Source organism: Bos mutus, chromosome 9 (assembly GCF_027580195.1).
Source record: "Bos mutus isolate GX-2022 chromosome 9, NWIPB_WYAK_1.1, whole genome shotgun sequence".
Taxonomy (NCBI): domain Eukaryota; kingdom Metazoa; phylum Chordata; class Mammalia; order Artiodactyla; family Bovidae; genus Bos; species Bos mutus.
In genome coordinates this window covers 68703958-68721474 of record NC_091625.1, presented here as the reverse complement: position 1 = coordinate 68721474, position 17517 = coordinate 68703958, and the positions used below count along the sequence as shown (strand labels likewise).

General features: G+C 38.1%; 1 protein-coding gene across 3 annotated transcripts in view; it reads right to left on the bottom strand.

Moving 5' to 3' along the window:
- Window positions 1–11811: 11811 nt before the first annotated feature.
- Window positions 11812–17517, bottom strand: part of TMEM200A (transmembrane protein 200A) — an 85975-nt gene continuing 80269 nt past the window's right edge. For all 3 annotated transcript variants that reach the window (XM_070376661.1, XM_005907402.3, XM_070376663.1), the window contains one exon: window positions 11812–14788. In XM_070376661.1, the coding sequence (XP_070232762.1) occupies window positions 13297–14788 (1492 nt within the window). In that variant the 3' untranslated portion in view covers window positions 11812–13296. The remainder of the gene's footprint in view (window positions 14789–17517) is intronic.

Here is a 17517-nt window from a genome sequence, read left to right as displayed (position 1 = left end):
TATCTCCTCAGCGCCGCCCCTTCTGACCTTGTATGTGGTCAGAACATGAAACAAGAGTAAACCATAAATACTTATCTCAGGCTCTGAAATGAAGAAGTGGCTCAGTGGTTCCCCAGGCATGCCATTTGATGTTGGGCAGAGGCAGGTATCTGAAGGAACAACATCTAGAAAAAAAGGCACACACTGTGGAAAACCTTGAAACAGGCAAATGCCTGTTGTGTTCAATGATCAGGAAGGAAAATGAATGGGTGTAGCTGAGCAAGCCAGGTAGTAATAGATGAAGATTGGAGGTATTTAACAAAGGGCAGGCTATGTAGGTCCTGCCAGGGTTGAAAAGCCACTGCAGGGCATGAGGAGACAGGTGACAAGATTCATTCAGCTGCCACGTGGAGAGCAGACTACACTGAAGGATGGAAGTAGGAAGACTAGTTATGTGAGCATTTCAGATTTCCAGGTGAGATATTATGATGAATTGAAACAGTGGAGGTGGGTATGAAATGTCAGGATTATAGATATTTTTTGAAAGCAGAGCCAATAACATTTGCTGAAACATTGGATGTGGGGAAACCAGAGTCAGTGAAGGTGGTAAGGTTGTGAGTCCAAGCAATTGGAATGATGGAGTTACCAACAACTGAGAAGGGGAAGACTACAGATAGATCAGGTTTAGAGAGAAAAACAGGAGTTCAGTTCTGATATGTTAAATTTAATTTGTCTAGTAGGAATCCAAGTGGAAAAGGGAGACTGTAGGAGTCATAGACATGAGATGGTTTAAAAAGCTATCTGATCACTAAGTAAGTGAGGATAGATCCAGAAGAAAGAAGAACCAGGGACAGCCCTAGGGCACTCCAGTGTTAGTGAAGAAAGGGAAAGACCAGCCATGGAGATTTAGAAGAAGGAGCTAATGAAGCAGGAAAAAAAAAAAAAAAATCAAGATATGGTGTCCAAGGAACCAAAGATGAGGGAGAGAAAAACAGACAAGTAAAGCTAGCAAATTAATAATATGATGACTGAGAATTGATACTTCCCCATTTTCCTTGCTATTACCTTGATCTAGGTCCCAAGGTCTTTCTCTCCTTGCTTCCAATATTTCCCAAACCTCTCTGCATATCACCACTAAGCATATATTCCTAGGAAACCTTCCTCAGTGTATTTCTCTTATTCTTAGGAGGTCTTATCATGAGTCTAGAAACCAGTTCCTTGGCCTGGCTTTTGAAGTTACTGTGAATGTGAACTCTGTTCCTTTGCAACTTATCTTCTTTTCTCTTCAGTTCAAACTCAGTACTTCAGACAGGCCATGTGTCTTGCAGGCTTTACTCTTCCTGGTTCTAAGTCTTAACCGTGGCTGCTATTTTCCTCTAAATGATTTTTCTTGAGATAGTTCTTTGTTTTATACGAATCCTTCAAAGTCTACCTCAAGCTGTTTCTTTCAGAGAGCATTACCTTCTCTTTGATATTCTTTCAGGGTGTTAAGGATAATGCAGTTCTCATAATTGGTTCCCAAGGCCATCAACAGCATCCCAAGAATGCAATATAAAATATTTGCATGTATGCATGCTAAGTCACTTTAGTAGCGTCCAACTGTTTGCAAAACTATGGACTGTAGCCCACCAGGCTCCAGGGAATTCTCCAGGCAAGAAAACTTGAGTGGTTTTCCATGCCCTCCTCCAGAGGATCTTCCCAACCCAGGGATCAAACCCCTGTCTCTTTATATTACCTGCATTGGCAGGTGGGTTCTTTACCACTAGTGCCACCAGGGAAGCCCATGCAATACTTGAGATTTTTTTAAAAGTCAATTTCTTTACCTTTTTAATAAAATGAGTAACATCTGAATTTTTTCTCACATAACTTGGAAGAGGGATATTTGCATCTTAAATTTCGATTTTCCCACGCTTCTGGTATTTGCTGTTAGCTCACAGGTATAAAATCTCATGAAGAGCAAGTTTCTATTTCAGGTTTATATCTATGAAATGAAGATAATTTGCACGTTGAGGTAACACTGGAATTCCTGGGAAACTTGAGAATGAGGAAGATGTGCCATACCAATCACAAGACCTTGGTAAATGGATTATAACCTGTGGTTCTCTAGAAACACTAACTGCAAATGATTATTTTGACATATAGATTCATGAAATTGAATTATTATGTACACCAGGGAACTGCTCCATTGATCAAATGGAAATATCTGCTTTATTTCAAATAGAGCTTGGGCATTAAAATTAAAAAGCAAGTATATGGCAGACAGATAATAAAAAGTTAATTTTCAAAAAGGCCATTGACCAGCTCTGCAGGTACTGAATTGCTTTTGCATTTCTAAAATAGCTTTTCTATGTTCTTTGTTTTTGGAAAGATAACCTAGCTTTTGAAATTACTTTCCTTATTCATCCTAGGATTAAAGGACCAAGAATTCCACTGGACTAATTCCTTCTTCACGTCTAGCAACTGGTTTACAGGCCAGTTCATGCTTTATTTTCCAGTAAATATTGAAACTTAAAATTTAATTTAAAGTTAAATTAAAAGTTAACATTTTATAATCACTCATGTATGTTCTCCCTTTCTTATCATAGGGTCTTTGGGGAACTGACCCTTAAGTGTAGGACACTGAAATATAACCTTTATTTTTCACTCATGAAAAAAAATTTAAATTAATTCTATCAGTGTCCGCTGGGAGTCTAATAAGTACCAACACTGTGCAAGACTCTGAGGCATCTTGATGAATAAAGTCTGAAGTCTAGAAAATTAGAAATATTGAGAAGAGTCTACAAAGAATATGTTAAAATCAGTTCCAGAATTTCCCAAATTTTCCCATATATAAATAATTCAATGACATACCTGAATTGACAATAACTTCTATTCTGACCAAGAGTCAACTCTTGGTAGACTGTGGCAACAAGAGTGAAAGAACAAAAATAACAAATATAAAATACATATTTTGAGATACCCCTATTTTCTCAGATGTTCTCTCTTTGCTTCTACTCTGAACCCATGGCAGTGTTACTACTCTGTTGCAGAATGGTCAGTATTCATTGTTACCTCTCCTTCAACCTGTAGTCCAAAGAGAACATAACCATAACATTATGTTAGCAAAAGTAAATAATAAAATATACAGATATATTTTAAAAGTTGAAAGAGAAGAATGTGAATAATCCACAGATTAAACACTAAATAAATACTTGAGGGTAGGCTATGCTTGTTGATGGCATCACTGACTCAATGGACATGAGTTTGAGCAAGCTCTGGGAGTTGGTGACGGACAGGGAAGCTGGCATGCTGCAGTCCACGGGGTTGCAAAGAGTCAGACACGACTGAGCAACTGAATGACTGACTGAGGCTGTGCTTGTAGGACTAGGCCCTTTTGGTATAATTTTATAAACACATAATAATTTTGTGTCAGAATTTCTTAGTGCATATCATTGCCAGACCTCTAGAGTAAGAAAAAAATGGTTTATATGAAATTTATTTTGGAAGCTGCTGCATATTTTGTTAGCCAATATAAAATACAAGGTAGTATTCACATGCCAAAGTGAATATATTTCACTTAGATTAGTTCATAATTTTTTCCCTGTCAAATAATAATGAGCATGGTATGCTGTACAGGACAATTATTTATAGCCTATATTGAATATGATCCAGTTTCTAAATGTTCTCCATATTTTTTGCTCATATATATTTTATTTGACCCTCTTAGTGCCCTGAAACAGTAAGAAACTATAATAGTGAACTCATAAAATGTAAGAGCCTTTGAAAGATATTTCCCTAACTCTTCAGCTAACTGGCTGGAAAGTCAATATGCCGTCTCAAGATATTAACATTATAACTGATAACAGAAGGTAACACATTGGGAGTTCGGAAATGCTTTAAGGAAAAATATATACTTAACGAACACAGAAAATACCTAAGTGCAGAAAAAAGTGATTTTGTTTTTAGAATAATAATTTCTGAACATCTTCTAGTTATTGATGATTCATTAGTTGACAACCTCAAATTAATGATTAATTCGCAAACCCTGAGGGTGACTGATTCAAATGAGCTGTATAACAAACACTATTAATGTGTACTAAAATGTATTTAAAATCAACTAAGAATATTTCCTCACTACTTCAGTGATTAAAAATTATAAGCTTTCTTTTATTCCAAAATAAAGTATAAATGGAATGCCTTTTGCTGGGCATGGGTTTTTAATAAGCAGAAAAAACATATGGCATTTTCTCCTCTCCCCCAAGTCCCATACTTCTTCCTGCCCTCCTCCTTATCTTCCTGTCTTTCCTCTAGTACATGTGGTTTATTGAATATGGATGCAAATGACTCATTTTAGTTCCATAGATCTTGTTCAAAGATAAAATAATGGCTCAGAAGAGCTTAATGGCATAATTTTCATGGCAGAGTTACAAAGTTAATAAATCAAACACAAGAAGTCAAACTATAAAATAGGTATTGAAAATTCTCATTCCAAACACTGTGCTTTCTCTAATGTTAGTCTCTAGTATATCACCACACCCCCAACAACCCCTCCACACACTTCTAAGATGTAATGAAAATTTCAAACTATAGATTCTGGCTGAAATTTTAACCAGTTCTAATAAACCCAAAATCTATTCATCAGATTTTGAATGTATGTTTTTAAAAAAATCTTTAATTGGAGGATAATCACTTTAGTTTTGTGTTGGTTTCTGTCATACAAAAATGTGAATCAACCATAAGTATATATATATATTCCCTCCCTCTTGAGCCTCTTTTCCACCCACCATCCCACCCCTTTAGGTCATTACAAAGCACCAGGCTGAGCTCCTTGTGTTATACAGCAACTTCCGCTAGCTGTCTATTTTACACCTGGTAATGTGTAAAGCTACCCTCTCAATCCATCCCACTCTCTCCTTCTCCACCTGTGTCTACAAGTCCTTTCTCTACATCTGCATCTCTATTCGTGCCCTGCACACAGGTTATCAGTACCATTTTTCTAGATTCCATATATGTGCATTAATACATGATATTTGCTATTTCTCTTTCTGACTTACTTTCCTCTGTAAGACAGACTCTAGGTTTGCCTCTCTCTCTCTCTCTCTCTCTGTTAGTTACTCAATTGTGTCTGACTCTTTGTAACCCCATGGACTGTAGCTCCCCAGGCTCCTTTGTCCATGGAATTCTCTAGGCAAGACTACTAAAATGGGTTGCCATTCCATTCTCCAGGGGACCTTCCCATCCCAGGGATTGAACCTGGGTCTCCTGCGTTACAGGCAGATTCTTTACCAACTGAACCACCAGGGAAGCCTTATATATGTTCATTAATATACTCATCAATATATGATATTTGGATTTCTCTTTCTGACTTCATTCCATGTAACAGGCTCTAGGTTTGCCTACCTCAGTTCAACTAATTTTTTTAAAAAGCTGGATTTGATTTTAATTGACATTGATACTGGGAATCAGTAGTCCTGGATTCAAGTCTTGATGCTGCCATGAACTTGTGTGTTCCACTGTGCGTTAACTCTTATGTTCTTATTGCTTCTTGATTTTAGATTTGTATGTTTCTATTAGCAAGTATTTTATCTTTTGTACCACAAACACTGTGACCTTGTCTAGATTGTAAACCGTTACACTGCTAACAAAATCTCTACATCTAATTTCTAGAGAATACATGTTCCTGGAGAGTATATAGTGAAGTGAAATTCACTCAGTCGTGTCTGATTCTTTGAGACCCCAAGGACTATAGAGTCCATGAAATTCTCTAAGCCAGAATACTGGAGTGGGTAGCCTTTCCCTTCTCCAGGGGATCTTCCCAACCCAGGGATCGAATCAAGGTCTCCTGCTTTGCAGGCAGATTCTTTACCGGCTGAGCCACAAGGGAAGCCCAAGAATACTGGAGTGGGTAGCCTATCCCTTCTTCAGTGGATCTTCCTGACCTAGGAATTGAACCGGGGTCTCCTGCATTGCAAACAGATTCTTTACCAACTGAGCTATCAGGGGAGCCCTTGGAGAATCAATATTACTTGGTAATGAGAAGGAAATAGAAAATTAATACAAAATCTCAAACTACTAAGTAGTGAATTAATAGGGGAAGAGACAAAAATAAAAGTAATTTTCTCAAGCATTTGTGGTATAAAACAATTGCTGAGTCAACCAGTAGTAGAGGGAAACAAAAAAAGAGAATAAATGAATTTTAAGATTATGGAAAAAGCCAACCTGAGGTGAGAATGACAAGATACTATGTACAGAGGTTTCCTATATCTTCTTTATGGCTTATTTTCTCTTTTCTTATACTATCTTACACACACACACACACACACACACGTATATATGCATACATATATTTTACATACAGGTTTACTATATTTGTGTTTCAAGAATATGAATTGACCTATTAACACATGAAGGTTGAGTGATCAAATTCTGTCATGTTAATGAGCCCTATTCTTGGGGCAGGTTTGACTTTTATTACTAAAAAAAAAAAAAAGTTTTAATTGAAATACAGTTCATTGAAAAAGCTGGCTTAAGACTCAACATTTAGAAAACTAAGATCATGGCATCCAGCCCCATCACTTCAGGGCAAATAGATGGGGGAAATGGAAACAGTGAGAGACTTTATTTTGGGGGGCTCCAAAATTACTTCAGATGGTGACTACAGCCATGAAATTAAAAGACACTTGCTCCCTGGAAGAAAAGCTATGACCAACCTAGACAACATATTCAAAAGCAGAGACATTACTTTACCAACAAAGGTCCATCTAGTCAAAGCTATGGTTTTTCCCATAGTCATGTATGTATTTGACAGTTGGACTATAAAGAAAGCTGAGCGCCAAAGAATTGATGCTTTTGAACTGTGGTGTTGAAGACTCTTGAGAGTCTCTTGGACTGCAAGGAGATCCAACCAGTCCATCTAAAGGAAATCAGTCCTGGGTATTCATTGGAAGGACTGATGTTGAAGCTGAAACTCCAATACTTTGGCCATTTGATGTGAAGAACTGACTCATTGGAAAAGACCCTGATGCTGGGAAATACTGAAGGCAGGAGGAGAAGGGGATGACAGAGGATGAGATGGTTGGAGGGCATCACTGACTCAATGGACATGAGTTTGAACAAGCTCCGGGAGTTGGTGATAGACAGGGAATCCCAGCATGCTGCAATCCATGGGGTCTCAAAGAGTCGGACATGACTGAGTGAACCGAACTGAACAGTTCATTTACAATATTGTGTTAGTTTCAGGTATACAGCAAAGTGACTCAAATATATGTATGTGTGCATGTATATATATATATATTTCAGATTCTTTTCCATTATAGGTTATTATAAGATACTGAAGATACTTCCCAGTGTTATACAGTAGGTCCTTGTTGTTTATTTTATATATAGTAGTGTGTATCTTTTAATCCTAAACTCCTAGTCTATCCCCTCTTTATCTTTGGTAACCATAAGTTTGCTTTCTATGTCTGTGAGTCTGTTTCTCTTTTGTAAATAAATTCATTTAATAGATTTCACAAATAATTGATACCATATAACATTTGTCTTTCTCTGTTTGACTTCCTTCATTTAGTACGATATTCTCCAGATTCATCCATGTTGCCGTAAATGGCAATATTTCATTCTTTGATTTTTAAATTATTATATCAAGATGACATCAACTATTTTTAAAAAGGCACTTCAAATAAGTGGGCCTTTACGCCTGTGCCATCATCCTGGGAGAAAGAGCATATACAGAGAAACCAATTGAATTATTTCAGTTTGAATTCAGATCACAAAGGATTAAAATCATCAAATGGGGATCTAATATCAAGTTTATGTGCCTTATAATTGATACAATATCTTAAACAGAATTACATGTAAGGTGGGTGAAGGGGAACAGGGCAATTCATTGAAAGTATGAGACAGAGTAATCTATGTATGGCTTTTAGAGAACTAGTGATTAAGACCTTTGAACAAGCTAAATACCGTAAAAGTTGAATATATTCCACTGGACAGGTCAATGTTTTAATATTTAAAACACTAAAAAATTTTGGCAAACTGGTGGATCTTTTTAAGAATCTATTCTACTTTTTTTTAGTTTTTCATGGTGTGTTCCCATAAGGATTAAAAAAGATTATATTTGTACTGCTAAAACAAGTAGCTAAAAACTCATCTTCATCTAGCAAATTGTTAAGTTCTGGCATAATATCCATTCTGAAACAAAGTTTCAGTAAAATGTTTTTCTTTTTACTGATTTCTACTGACTACCAACCAGTCCATTCTAAAGGAGATCAGCCCCGGGATTTCCTTGGAAGGAATGATGCTAAAGCTGAAACTCCAGTACTTTGGCCACCTCATGCGAAGAGTTGACTCATTGGAAAAGACCCTAATGCTGGGAGGGATTCGGGGCAGGAGGAGAAGGGGACGACAGAGGATGAGATGGCTGGATGGCATCACTGACTCGATGGATGTGAGTCTGAGTGAACTCCGGGAGTTGGTTGTGGACAGGGAGGCCTGGCGTGCTGCGATTCATGGGGTGGCAAAGAGTCGGACACGACTGAGCGACTGATCTGATCTGATCTGACCACTGTTTCTTCTAAAATTATGTAGATAGAAACACTGATTTGAGCCTGAAAGGTTTTATAATTGATGGTTGCTCCTAAGCAACTATTGTGTTTTTTGTTATGTATCAAAATCAGTAATTCCTGCTTCAAAAAAGCTCTACTACTTTAGTTTAAATGATTACACTTACATTATCAGTATTGACGTAAACCTAAAATTGGTCATACGTTGATCACATATGCCACATATGCTTAGGGCCATCTGCCATCACCTGGTATGAGTCTGCTTATGACCCTGCTTATGAGTTTGCTGGAAGAAGGAAATTGCAGTGCACTCCAGTATCCTTGCCTGGGAAATCCTATGGACAGGGGACACTGGCAGGTTAGTCTATAAGGTTGCAAAGAATCAGACAGAACTTACACATACACATACACATCCACCGCTGCTGCTGCTGCTAAGTCACTTCAGTCGTGTCCAACTCTGTGCAACCCCATAGACAGCAGCCCACCAGGCTCCTCTGTCCCTGGGATTCTCCAGGGAAGAATACTGGAGCGGGTTGCCATTTCCTAGAGGGTGGGGCAAATTGAGAGAGTAGCATGGAAACATATACACTGCTGCTGCTGCTGCTAAGTCGATTCAGTCGTTTCCGACTCTGTGCGACCCCATAGACGGCAGCCCACCAGGCTCCCCCGTCCCTGGGATTCTCCAGGCAAGAACACTGGAGTGGGTTGCCATTTCCTTCTCCAATGTATGAAAGTGAAAGGTGAAACTAGTCCACACAGAATCAGTGGGTTAAAAGAACATGTATGTACTCTCTTACAATTCATGAGGCCAGAAGTCCAAAGTCATTTTCACTGGGCTAAAGTCAAGGCCAACCAGCAGGGCTGATTCCTAGAGAGGCGCTGAGGGCAGAATCCATTTCCTTGCATTTAGCAGCTTCTAGAGTTTTTTTCCTTGCATTTTCTGGCTGGTGGCTCCTCTCTCCATCTTTAAAGCCCAATCTTAGCATCTTCTGTTCTCTGGCTGCTTTGGTCATCTCAGCTTCTCCTCTGCCTCCTCCTTACAAAGACCTTTTCATTACACTGGTCGCACCTGAATAATCCAGGATAACTTCCCTTGCTTTAAGATCCTTAATTTAGAGTTGTAAGTCCATTTTGCTATATGGGACATGGACATGTTTAAAGGCCTTTTATTCACCCTACCACCGGGGCATACGGTGGGGGCAGCATGAAGGTTGAAAAGCTCTTAGGTGATACTTTCAGGCAGTAATAGTTTATTTATGTTGAATGTTCACTATGGGCCCATTCAAGCACCATCCTTGATTCTCTCTGAGCATTGAACCATTTAATATATAACAATGGATCTTTATCCCATGGCACCAAAAACCCTGGATGTTTAGAGATAGAAAGTACTTTATATTTTATGTTCTTACTCATCTCCACTACCTATTTGAGGAACGAAGTCTTGAAATTAAGGAATTAGTTAAAATTGTATTTATCAAGATGCAGAGATTAAGTGACTTATTCAAGGTACGCAGCGGGGGTGACGCCATCGGGAGCATACTGTGTTCTTGTCATCTACTCCAGGCTAAGAACACTCAGCTTTCCTGCTTCTTAAGGGCACACCTCAGTTGATGGGCACACCCCCCAAATTCATATGTTTAGTCCTAACACCCTGTACATCAGAATGTAACCGTATTTGGAGACAGGGCCTTTTAAAATGTAATTAAGGTGAAATAAGGTCTTGAGGGTAGGGCCTGAATCCAACATGACTGGTATGGTCATAAGAAGACAGAGACACACTAGAGACGCACAGTGAAAGGGTGGTCTTCTGTAAGCCAAGGAGTCCAGCCAAACACCTTGATCTTAGACCTCAGACTTGTGAGAAAATAAAGTTCTACTTTTTAAGCCACTCAATCTGTGGTATTTTGTATGGCAGCCTGAGCAAACTAATATAACCCAGATAGGCCACAGGCCTTAGAACCTTTTTAAGCTGGAGGCAGCTAGTTCATGGTCCAGATTTACTAGAAGAAGACATGGGTTTACTAGAAGAAGACATGGAGTTTATGAGTAATCTGCAGTATTTGTAAAAGACTAAGGGAAATGTTCAAAATATAGTCTAACTAAAATTCCAGTTTCATGGCTTTGGGGTGGAATGACATCAAGTCAATATGGCAACATCAGCTACTTCACATTTATCGAAAGCTTTACTTGGCAATATGCATTTTTGATTAATTTAAAATAAAATTATTTGTTGTTTAATAAATTGATTTGTTTGGAAGTAAAAACTCAGGCTTTTTGATGGAGAGGAGATTGAACGGAAATCACTGCTTGAGCTCCCAATTCCTTTTTTTAAGTCTTCCAAGACCCATGCTGTTTAATCCTCTTCAAATTGCTAGAGCTCTTTCAGGGGCGAGCTGAGCAAATTATATTGCTTTAGTCATTTGTCACATCAGGGGTGTTGTGAGCCATTGTTTTCAAATCTAGGAGTATCACTGACATTTGCTGGATGCTATGTATCTGGTTATTTTCCTGAAAGTCAGAGAAATTTTAAGTGAAAATGATCCTCAGTGTTTTAGTCAGGGTTCTCCAGAGAAACCAAACCAATAGGAGATATTAACAGATATATATTTTTAGATATATATACATATATTTATTATGAAAGATTACCTCTGGAGCCAAGAAGTCCCACTATCTGCCAGCCGCCTGCAAGCTAGAGGCCTAGGAAAGCAGGTGGTAGTTCTAGCCCAACCCAAAGGCCTAAAAACCAAGGAGCCTTTGGTTTAAGCCAATGGTATAAGTCCCAGTCTGAGTTCCCAGGAGCACTGATTTCTTAGGGCAGGAGAGAATGATGCCCCAGCTCAAGTAGAGAGAGGGAATTCATCCTTCCTCTGCCTTTTTGTCCTATTCAGGCCTTCAGTGGATTAGATTATATCCATCTGCATTGGTAAGGGCAATTTACTTGGTCTACTAATTGAAACGGTAGTCTGTTTGCGAGACACCTTAATAGACACACTTAGAAGTCTGAACATCCTTTAGTCTGCTAACTTGACACATAAAATTAAGCATCACATCCAAATAACAAAATATCAAAATAGCTTAATTCAATATATGGATGGACCTAGCTCATTAATCCAAAAATAAAAAAATTTTTAAATGAAAATAAAGAAGCCACAGTACCCAGTGCAGATGTTAGGGTATCAAGCGCCTTCAGTAGAATGTATCTGAAAGTTTGAAAAGCAGTACTTTAAGCAGAAATGTATTTCATTCAAAAAATAATAGCAAATGTATGAAGAGCACACACTTATATTAAGACTAGAGGTTTATTAAATGCTTTATCATAAAATATTAAGCCCACACTATTACAATACACAGGTTTGATGTTCTAACAAGTAACACTGTGCCTCAATCGAGGGAAGTTCATGATGCCAATACAAGGTGGAATTGTGGGGAATTACAAATACAGAGATATTTTCCTTTTCCTCTTCTACAACTGCAATACTGATGTTCAGAAATGTTTACACATTGAGAAAAACTTGTAAAATTTCCTGAGTGTTCCATTAAACAATTTTTTTAAATTAGGTTACCCTAATGGAAAACATGAAAATTTCCTGGTGGAAAATCTATTTTAATATTTATTATCTTCAATAACTGAGAACCATAATCCTAAATATTTATTATGCCATAAGAAAGTCTTTGGAATTATCATAAGGCTTTCTAGAACAAGATAAATTTCAAGGCAATGTACCAAGGACTAAATTTTATTCAACCACCAACTTAGTGATATGCAAAGATAAAAGAAAAGTCAAGGTTAGCTGATTTTCTTCCAAATAACAGGAACTAAGAAATATTAGGGGAAAACAAGGATGTAGGAATGAGTGGATATTAGATGAGGAGAGAGATGGCTAGGGAAAGGTACTGAGACTAGTTAGCATTTACTAGCATATATTTTCATTCATTAGTCAACATTTTCTTCATATATATAATTATTTCAAGATAGCACTTCTAAACACTAAATTGGTTCATTCATTTTTCAAGTCAGTTGCAAAGAAATTTCAATCCAGAATATCTAAAGTTAAAGCTAAGAGCATTTTGATACTTACCCCTAAGAATATCTGGCATTCTCAGCTGTAGCTCTTGAATACATGGTTTCTTAATAAAATATCACTAAAATAGAACTGATGTTGAAAAAATACAACCTACCTAGAGCTCAGGGTACTAGTCACAACCAACTTTACCAATTCATATCAGTTACTTACACAGAACTAAACAAGTTTAACCAATTCAATTATTTAGTTTGAACAGAAGCCAGATATTTTGCCTTTTAAAAATTTAACCAATCCTAAAGCAATTTTTCAGAAAATGACACCTACTATTTGCATTGAATTTATACTTCCAGTCCACACTTTGGTACCCTGGCTTTTCTAAATTGGACACTTTGCTCTATGTGTGATCATCAAGATGAAAGAATATGATCATCGATGAAAGAATATGTTTATCAATGAAAAAACTTTAAAGTAAAGAAAAGGAACTTTAATTTGGATGGAAATACTTTGTATTCATATTAATAAAAGAGACCATGCTTTTGGAAAAAAATAAAATCCCACTTAGTATACAGAGTATTGCAATAGTAAGTAATCCAAACATATAACCATCTCCATTACACAGTTAAGCAGCCAGGTCTAACATACTACAAACCATTTGATTAAAAAGGCTTGTAACCAAAATTTTAACAAGGAAACACCAGTGAAAATAGGTTTAAAATATATATATCCTTGTAAAATAAGATATGTTTTCCACATTAAAACCTTGTTTCAGAAGTTCCCCGCTTCAAGTTGTTACTCAAAAACTCATCATGTTCAAAACTCAAATTATTGTGAGATCTTGAGATCATAAGAAGCTTCTCCTTATTAGTAAAGTCTTTCTTGATTGCAGCCTGGGGCACAAGCAGCCTCTCCATTGGGTCCTCTTTGTTCTCTAGTTTCACATATCCTTTGCTGTTGCTTCGATCCAACCGAGGCCAGCTTGGATGTTTTCGTTGTTCTGCCTGAACGGTTAATGTGGAATGACCCCGCTCTAAGTCTAAGGATTTTGAGTGTGATGACAGCAAATGCAAGGATGTGTTGGAACCAAACTGTCTTCTAGCAGCCCCAGGAGACAAGAGCTGTCCAGCTCCAGGTCCAAGGGCCACAGAGGACTTGTACTGACTTGACAATGACTCCCCAACGGAATTATTCCTTGGGAGCATCAGACTGACTGGCTGGAAAGGCTGACTGGGATTGGGCAAAGGGACCATAAGGGAGTCCATTGACAAATTCCTTGACCTACTTTTGAGGTTATCAGCATCCTCAGTGATGTTATCTATACTGGGCTCATCAATCACACAATTATTAAGTTTGATCACAGGTAATGTAAAAGCGCTGATGGACGATGACACGATTGACTTGGTTTCACATTTCTTAGGGCCACTGGTTTTATCATCAGTTGTCTTGGAAGGAGGCGGATAGAGGCCACAAACAGAGGCAGAGCTGTCAGAGAGCAAAGGTGGCACAAGATGCCCAAAACTCTTACTTTCATTCACCACAAGCTCATCCTCCTCGACAGAGCTGTCCATCCGAAAACTGCTCCTGAAACCTGAAAAAGAAGCAATGGTATTTGCTGCCAGTCTCGAAGCACAGGAGTTCCCATTCTGCTTTACTTCCGTTTCTCCCATTAAACCAGTGTAGATGCCATTCATGTGTTTTTGCTCCTTGATTCTCAGAGTGTGGATGTCGATGACTGTGGAGTAGATGTCCCTCATGTGTATGATTTTGGTTTCTTTGTCACGGTTCTCGTGAAGAATGGCATTAGCACAAATGAAAATGAAAATGCCAATCCCCATTGTGAAAGGGCCAAGCATTTTCATTTTATCAGAATGCAAATGTTGCTCAAAGAAGCGAACCACTACACCGCCTTGGTTCCGGATGACCTGAGTTTCGTTTGTTGACAATGTCGTCTCAGCATCGATAAAATGTTCTTTTTGAGGCCAATATCCAAGGACTGCCATTGCGATTCCTACAATGGAGATAAGGACTCCTAAAATGAGGAAAAAACCAGATGGGGAATAAAGCCGGATTTTGCCTCGAACAACCACAACATCGGCCCGAGGTCGACGCCTGACTGGTTTCTTCTCCTGGGCAGCAGGCGACGGGCTAAGGTTGACATGATGCTGTGATCGGGCAGAGTCTTGCCTTTTCAAGGCAGCCAGGCCAGTTATCACTCCACCAGTTGCTATCATAGCTCGGTCTTTTATTCTGGAAAGAAGAGAAAACGATGATAAATCTGTGTTCTGAGGTACGCTCATCATTTCAGCAAGTGTTTCTATATTTTTGTTGTTGCTGTTTCGTGTAATGCAATGGGGCAGAAGAATGTCTTTTTAATCAACATAATTTGGGTAGAAGTTTTGTTTATCGGCTAATATAAAATTCTAGAGATTTCCTTTTTTGGCTGAATTAGTGTTTCTATTATTAGGGAAATGTGAGCTCAAGGTACATTTTCCTTAAGTAACTTTATCAGTTAAAATTATATTTTATTGCTTAAAATTATAAAACGGTTTCCTGGCCACAAGATACACATATTCTCTTTTTTTCTCTCTCTCTTAAACACACACACACACCATCCTTCATTATTGTTTTAAAGAAATGAAAATACCCAAAACACCTAATAGGCCCCAAACAAACCTTAGGTTTACAAATAGAATACATTCCATCAGCTCACAGTTCTAAGATTACTCTTGCAAAAGCCACCCATGAACTCTCAACTATCAAATTTAATTTCTCCTGCTCAATTCTCATCTTCCTGACTTCTCTGTTTCCATGATATTACCCGAGCCCTCCTTTCCTGAAACTTGCTCTTGTCCACCTTTTTTTATGATACTGTGTCTTCATGGCTCTTTCCTGACCTCACTGACTATTTCGATTTGAGCTTATTTTTCCTCACCTAAAAGTAGACAAGCTTCCCCCAAGTGTCCTGTCCGTGGCCATCTTCTGTTTATGCTCTCCCTTGGCATTCGTATTCCCTCCTACACCTTCCACTATTTCCTTAATGCTAATGCGTCCCAAGTCTGTATTTTGAACTGTAGCCTGAGTTTTAGTTTCACACTTCCAGCTCCCCATTGGGGAACATATTTACGCACAATCATGCTTCTCCAGCAAAGCTGAGCTCCCCTCCATCCCCTCCACACAGGCTGGACTCACCTTCTACCCGCCACTTGACTTGTCCGACTTTTTCAATGGCCTCAGTTCTTGTGCTTGACTCTTCATAGCTACCTTTAAGTCCTCCTTTTCTTCCGCCTCTTATCCTCTAATCAGGTTCTAAATCCTAAAAATTTTCACTATAGAATGTCTCTGAATTCTACTCCTTCATTCCAATCCTATTCTTCCCAGCTTAGTGCTATTCTTATTAACACTTACTAGACTATTATAATAACCTCCCAACTGGTCTTCCAAACTCCATTTCTCTTCCTCCGCAATCAAGCTTAGATTAATTATCTAAAAATATGGTTCTGAAGTTGTTTACAGAGTGGAAGAATAGGTAAAATATTCTCACTACTCACCAACGTTTTACTCTGGGTTTTCAGACCCATGGAATTTAGCTTCATCTCCAACTACTCTCTTTCAGTTACATAAAACTAAAACCGAATCATACTGCCTGTACTCCATACAATGTTTCTGAGACTTCATTAATAGTGTTTCATCTGTCTAGACCCTCTTTTATCTCTTTCACATATTTCACATATTATCCTCTGGCTAATCTATAAAGCTAATATTCCATTTCTTTATAAAGCCTTCTCTGGTTAAGCAAATCCCACGCGAGTTCGTGCCTCAGAGCATTTTAGCAAATTTTCTATGCACTCACCATATTACAGTGTCTTAGTTCTTCCACCACTTGTGGTCAAACATTAAGTTTAACTCTCATTTTTGTTACCAGAAATATTTGATATAATACCTTACACATAGTTAGTGTCAAGAAATATTTGCTAAAATGCTCAGTATGGGAATAATACTTCTCCTGAGATTTCTGTATGACCACAGGATTTTGGTACTAGCTTTCCTAGTTTAAAATTTGAACAAATGTAATGCCAAAACAAAAAGCAACATTTTGTGAGTTGGTAAAATATTTGTCATTATTTGTAATGAATAGTTCTCAAGCTGCCAAATCTGGCTAGTAGAAAGCAGAGAATATTTTAAGACCCGCAAGGTCTCTGGCAAATTTCTACAAGAGTTTCTTCGTGGTATCAAATTCTGTCTTGCGAAATCAAGCTCTCCTTTTGGATTTCTATTTATGATTTCTGAATTGTGTTTAAATAACATGGTGGTGGATGGTACCTACAGTTTTAGTTAGCTGAACAAGCTGGTGAATAAATCCATCCTTCATTGGAATTATAGCTTGGATTAAAATAGTTGAATGTTGGAAGAACAAACCATCATCTAACCCACAGCTCTAGCCTATGAAGTTTATCAAAGTATGCACACTACAGTTGAGGGCACCCACTAAACCTTGGGTAAAACAAAGCTGTGTCCATCTATGTTTTATTGAACCCAATACCAGTTCGAGTGTTTGAAAAAAAATGCTTAGATTAGATAACAGCCATCTAACTCAGTTATTTCCATTTAGGAGGATAAGGATTTCATCTGAAATCTTTCTGAATAGAATGAAAACAAGGGCAAAAGGCTTGCATCTGGTTTAAAAGCAACCACGGTGAATTCCCACTCCATATACATTCCGAGTCCTCCCCAACTTGTTAAAACATTTTCTCCTTATGATGCCATTTTCTATTCCTTAAGTTGATAGAGGAAAGGGGGATGGAAGAGAAAAAAAAATATTTTGAGAAATACAGATGAGGAGAGAAAGCTGGAAAAGAGCAGTGGAGGACTGGGTTCTTTTAGGAAGAACCAATGCTGGTTAGCAGGACAGGAAGAAAAAGCACAGGCTGAATAACAGTGTGACTGAGAGAAGGAAAGACACCTGGAGGAGTACAGAA